The 6,000-nt window shown below is 45.9% G+C and overlaps 1 protein-coding gene across 1 annotated transcript in view; it reads left to right on the top strand.

Annotated features, from left to right (window-relative positions):
* Positions 1 to 1,688: 1,688 nt before the first annotated feature.
* EGLN3 (egl-9 family hypoxia inducible factor 3) overlaps positions 1,689 to 6,000 on the top strand; it is a 29,454-nt gene continuing 25,142 nt past the window's right edge. Inside the window, exon 1 of the mRNA XM_058738787.1 lies at positions 1,689 to 2,366. Within this exon, the coding sequence (XP_058594770.1) occupies positions 2,010 to 2,366 (357 nt within the window). The 5' untranslated portion in view covers positions 1,689 to 2,009. The remainder of the gene's footprint in view (positions 2,367 to 6,000) is intronic.

The following is a 6,000-nucleotide window of genomic DNA, read 5'->3' as shown; positions in this document are numbered from 1 at the left end:
CACTGTTATTAGGCACCTTTAGGTGCTAGGGGCTGGGGGTCCAGGATGATGGGCTCCTGTCATTATGGAGCTGCTGTGGAAATTTGCACAACAGCTCCTTGAGGCTGGCCAAGTCAAGCCTTTACCCCAGTTGGTGCAGCTCCTGTTGAAAGGTCATGCTGACAGTGCCAACAGTCACTATCCTGGCAGGGAAGCTCCTCTCAGTAAAACAGAAGTTTTACCAAGGTTTCTTATGGACCGCTCCTTCTGAACATTCCTCAGGTTCTTAGGCCACCAGGTGCTCTGTCTGCTTCTTTCCACCATGTAGCAGCGGTGTCTTTTCCTATCCTACTTTTTGTTCTTGGCCTGGATTTCCCTCTGTTGCTCCCTTGCATATCTTACCTCTAGCATGCAGAGAGGAGAGGGGTGTACAAAAAAGATGCAGAGGATTGTGTACAAAATACACAATACCTGTAAAGCCTGTACATTCTTTTGTTCAACTTAAATGAAGAAACTGAATGCAATCCAATGTAAAATCTAAAATATGGAAATGACTTTGCATGCAATTTATGGATCTCTTTCCCCTGATTCTGATCTCTGGTGTTTGGCAGGAAACAGAATGAAAAATCCATAAAGCAGTCAGCTTACCTTTGGGTAACTAAAAAGTCTTCCAGGTGGTGTCTGTCCCTCCTGTGTAGGTGTAGATTCTTGTAGAAAAAGTGAGATTGGGGGCACCTGGGTGGCTCAGTCGGTAAAGCGGCCGACTTCGGCTCAGGTCATGATCTCGCAGTCCGTGAGTTCGAGCCCCGCATGGGGCTCTGTGCTGACAGCTTAGAGCCTGGAGCCTGTTTCAGATGCTGTGTCTCCCTCTCTCTGACCCTCCCCCGTTCATGCTCTGTCTCTCTCTGTCTCAAAAATAAATAAACGTTAAAAAAAAATTAAAAAAAAAAAAGAAAAAGTGAGATTGGAAATCTAAAATTTAGTCTATTTTTGAGGGGATTTACCTATAGGGCTGTTACATGAGCATGTGATTGATTCTGAAGGCAGGCTTTCAGAGCATCCTATTTCAGTAAGAAGCTTTAAAGAGAAGTTGATGGAAACATCCAGCAAAGCAAAACACAGCATTTTCAGGGTTCAATCAGATAATACCCAGCATTTTTTCATTGTGCACATCCACTCCTCCCCGCCCCCCTCCCCGTTGAGAGAGCACAGGGCTTTGCACATAGTAGGGGTTAGGGAAACGTTTGTTAGTTTTAGTTGAAACTGGATTTCTCCCAGTCTCTCAGTGGCTGGAGCCTCCTGACGTCGGCCAAACAGCAGAGGAAAGGGGAATTAGGAAAGGCACCAGTAAAGCTGTAAGGAGGTCACTGTTTAATATACATATTTGTTCGTGGGTTTGTTGTTCTGTTCAAGGGGTGACTAGCCCAGAACGTGGCAGTAAACTGTGCTAATTTCATTTACATTTTAAGAGTTGGGATCTAAGTTTGTTATGGGATTTTATGCAAAACATATGCAAATCGATAGCATTCTAAAAATTCCCTGTGTTCTTCAGCCCCTCCCTGAGTCACAAACAAGTGAGGCTGGCGCCGGGCAGTGGTAGACGAGGAGTGGGTGACTGGCCCGGGGAAGGGCTGTCCCAGAGGCGGTCCCGGGGCGGGGCCTGGGCGGGGCCGGTGACGCGCCTAGTCGGCCGGCTTGGGGGCTGGACCTCAGCCTCTCCCCGCCTGGGGCCGCGGCCGCACCAGGGGTGGCTCCGCATCTCCAAAAGGGGCCCTCCGACTCTTCGCTGGGCCAGTCCGGCGCTGGGTCGTGGAACCCCGCGCAACTCCCGCTGGTTTCTGAAGGGATCTCTCCTCCAGAGTTTCGAGCAACTTTCCCCTCTGCCTGGCGCGGCGGTGGCTCGGGGACCGTGGCCGCCGCAGGTAGCTGAACCCCGAGCCACGCTCCCCGAGCCTCGGCTGCGCGCGCGCTTAGGTCGCTCCGGGTCTCAGTGCACGCTGGGGATCCCCGAGCTCTGTTCTGCGGGCGAGATGCCCCTGGGACACATCATGAGGCTGGATCTGGAGAAGATCGCCCTGGAGTACATCGTGCCCTGTCTACACGAGGTCGGCTTCTGTTACCTGGACAACTTCCTGGGCGAAGTGGTGGGCGACTGCGTCCTGGAGCGCGTCAAGCAGCTGCACTGCAACGGGGCCCTGCGGGACGGCCAGTTGGCGGGGCCCCGCGCCGGCATCTCCAAGCGGCACCTGCGGGGAGACCAAATCACGTGGATCGGGGGCAATGAGGAGGGCTGCGAGGCCATCAGCTTCCTCCTGTCCCTCATTGACAGGCTTGTCCTGTACTGCGGGAGCCGGCTGGGCAAATACTACGTCAAGGAAAGGTCCAAGGTAGGACGCGCGCGGGCTCCCCGCCACCGCTGTAGCCCGCGGGGACCCGGGACATTCGGAGCCCGTTGTCTGTTGCCTTCGCGAGGCTGCAAGTGAACTTTAGTTTTTAACCAAGAAGCGAGAAGTCGGTCTGGTTCCCCCTCCCCCCACACCTCCTCGGAGCGAAAAATCTATGCTGAGGACTCAGGTGTATAATTCCGATGACCTGCTGTTCACTGAAATAATGGGTCTGGTGGGTCGTACAAACCGGATAAGCTGTGGGATTTTGGTCTGATTTTAATACATGGGGGTTCTCAAAGGTCCAGATGGGGGTCAGGATATTAGGAACATTGTGTATGATCTGAGACAGGTGTGAGTTACTGATATTCTATGTCCACTCTAAAGTCACCTAGTATTGTACTTCACCCCGTTCAGAGGGTATTCCTGCAAAAGCTCTCTTAAAGAATTCTGGAGCCGGTTGTGATTTTGCAATGTAGCCTTTCGTTTGTGGAGTTTGGCAGGTGTGATAAAAGTCTGACCTGGGAAAGAGGAAAGCTCCTCTTCACTTTTGAGTGCTGCCCTTGGCTTATTGCACCCAGGACACTATTGGATCATCTCGTTGGCTGGGAAAAGTCTCTTGGTCCTGAGCCCTACACCACCACCTTCCCTTTCCCAACTATCAATCGCTGGAGAAATCCACTCAGAACTAATTAAGAGATGGGGAGAGGTAGTCAAGTACCTCTGGAAAGAAACCATGTTTTTGTTCACACCACCCAAAGTGACTCCCTGGGTGGTAATTTATCTTGGAAACATTTGCAGGTAGATTGGCAGAAATAGGGAACGTGTAGCACCATGATATTGGTCCATGTACATAACTTTGGGGTAGTCCCATCTACTCAGTCTTTTCTACAAATGATAATGCGGCCATTTTCTGGTGGCAGTTCTGAGTGATTTGCACTTGAATTTGCGGACTGGTCAAGGGGCACTCAGAACTGTGGAAAACTTCACTATAACACAGAGAGGCAAAGCATGCTAGCACCGGAAGGAAGGTGCACCATTCTTTAACAATATATGCAGTATAATCTCAGTTTAAGGTTAACCTTTTGATGAAACATACCCTTATTGTCACATTTGTCTCATAGGTGTCGGAGACACTGCTAATATAGGGCAAGTGGTGAAGACTGGAAATGTGTAGAAACGAAGGGGTTGGAGTGGGGGTAACAGAGTAGGGGAGAAGCAGATTGCTGTATGCCTGTCAAGCCAGGAGGACATGAATAGAATGTGTGAACCCACAGTTGTTAATCGGACGCAAATAAAGTAAATGTTAGGAGAAAATGCTGCTTTCTAAATTTTATTTTGATTTGGGGAAAATCCAGAGTTACCTGGACTGTATAGAAGATTGACGTTCAAGTGTTTTCTTTACTCTTCATCTGTCGTTTGGGTGTGTGTTAGAAAGCTGTTTGTCTTGGTTAGCTTTGTTTTTGCAGTGACTGACCTTGCTTACCGGGCTGGGAATGGGGAGGTGGGAAGGGCTAGCCTCAGTGTCACAGAAGTGCTTGTTGCTTTAATCTGGAAGAGCAGATGGCTTCTTATCCGTTTTAAAGTTTCATTTAAACTCAGGTGCTAAGAGTTTTACCTCCAGCATTCTAGGAACATACTGTGTTCTGAGGGAGGTCAGAATTAATTGGTAGAAAGACATCACTAACATATTTCAGAGTTAAGTATTTGTATTTGGCTTTGATTTGAAGGACAGTGGTTGGGTTTTAGGCTAGATTTCAGGCAAACTGAATGAAAACCACTCTGTACATCTGGATAAGGAAAAAGAAAGATCTTGAGATAAGATTCTTTAGTTATAGATTATCTTCTGGGTAGAACAAGTAACTCCTCAGTTAACCCTTTCAGAAGGTGACTGTGAATTCAAAGGAGAAATTCATCTTTTGTCCATACCTAGATTTCCAGCTTTTCTTTGATTGTCGTGGCACAAAACTCTTCATTCCTGTCCTTTAGAAAAATCACCTCTAGACTGGGATACTCCCTGGTCAACTGGAGCCCAATATAAACCAGGCTTGAGCAAATTTTATTAGAGTCAAAAATAAAAAAGTTTGATTTGCTTGTATAAAGAATTCTCCTTAGCTTTGTGGCCTTGGGTCTCTTGTTTGATGTCCATTATTAAAGCATGGTAGAAAAACAGTCCATTAATACATGATTTATATTAGTTTCAAGTTAGTTTAACTTTCTTCTCTTCCCTCAACCGAGTGCCTTACTCTGTGCCATTTCCCAGATTAGCGATACAGACCTGGTTTCCTGCTGCATCCTCCAAGCAGGTTTTCAGTAGAAACTAAATTTTTTAAAAGGCACAGTTTGTACAGTTATTTTCAACATTTATTTGTAAGTTTTTATTAAGGAAAATTTCAAACATGTATATAATGTAGAGAGGTTAGTATAATGAATTATGCTCCTAGGACCCATTTTCAACAATTGCCAATTTATACATTTATTTTACACCAATTTCTTTTAGATATTTCTTGGGGCTTGTCTGTTAACCCATTCATCCTAATTAAATACTTTTTTTCCCCTTGACTTTTAAAGGTCATTGAATAATGCAAGAATGCCCTTTATCTCAATGAAGCAAAAGCAAAGGCATTGGGAGTAAAATAGAGGTATATATATTGGACCTAAAATTGGAATTGTGGAAGAGTATGGAAAGAAATACTGAAAGGTTCCCCCTCCCTGCCAAAAAAGTTGTCACCAGTCAGAGTTTTTCTTCCTCCAGTTTGTTGGAGAAAAATCCAAGGGTGCTGGAGACCCTCTGGGGAAGCGGGTTTCCTAAAATGTGCAGCAGCATGGCGCCCCCTAACTTCAAGAATGGTCATTGCTTTCAGGCTATTGAGATTTCTTATCTATTACTCCCTTTTGGAGAATTTAGACCATATCCAAGATAAATATTGGTCATAATTTGCTCCTTTTGCTTTGGCTGCCTAGATCTTGAAAATGGCTGTTTTCCAGAGAACGTGTAATTTATGGAACCAAATGTTCTCCTGCTTGAAGCATCTCACTGCAGACTCACTAGTTAGTAACTTTAAGACTAAGAACTGCTTTTTATTGAGCAGTTTGCCCTGTCTGGCACTGTGCTCAGCACTTTATAAACACGGTCTATCTGACTTAGTCTTCGGAACCACAATCTTCAGCACACTGAGTGATTAAATCATTTCCCCAAGGTCGCAAAGGGAGCCAGAAGAAACCATTTATTATAGGTGTTAGGGGTTTAGGCTTGAGCTCAGTAACTTTGTGGCCTTAGGTAAGTTGCTTAGTTTTCACCAAGTGTGAAATGGGGGATAATAATACCTTAAAGCTTTTTGGGGGGAAGGAGCATTAAACAAGATAATGTACATAAAATTCTTAGAATTGCGTGCCCCTATAAATGTTACGAAGCTGTAAGTGGAAGATTTAGAATTCTTTCCTTTTTTTTTTTTTTAAGATTGAGAATTCTTACCTGGATCTTCCAGAGTTTGTGTTCTTGACTATAATGCTTCTGCTTTTTGTCCTTTCATTTATCTGGCCCGTGTACACTCTGTGTGGGGTACTTTGCAGGGGGTGGGGATACAGAGGTAAACAGGCATAGACGCTGCCTCATGGAGCTTCTATGCCCATGTGC

This window comes from Neofelis nebulosa, chromosome 7, assembly GCF_028018385.1.
Source record: "Neofelis nebulosa isolate mNeoNeb1 chromosome 7, mNeoNeb1.pri, whole genome shotgun sequence".
Classification (NCBI taxonomy): domain Eukaryota; kingdom Metazoa; phylum Chordata; class Mammalia; order Carnivora; family Felidae; genus Neofelis; species Neofelis nebulosa.
This window is presented reverse-complemented; position numbering and strand designations above follow the sequence as displayed.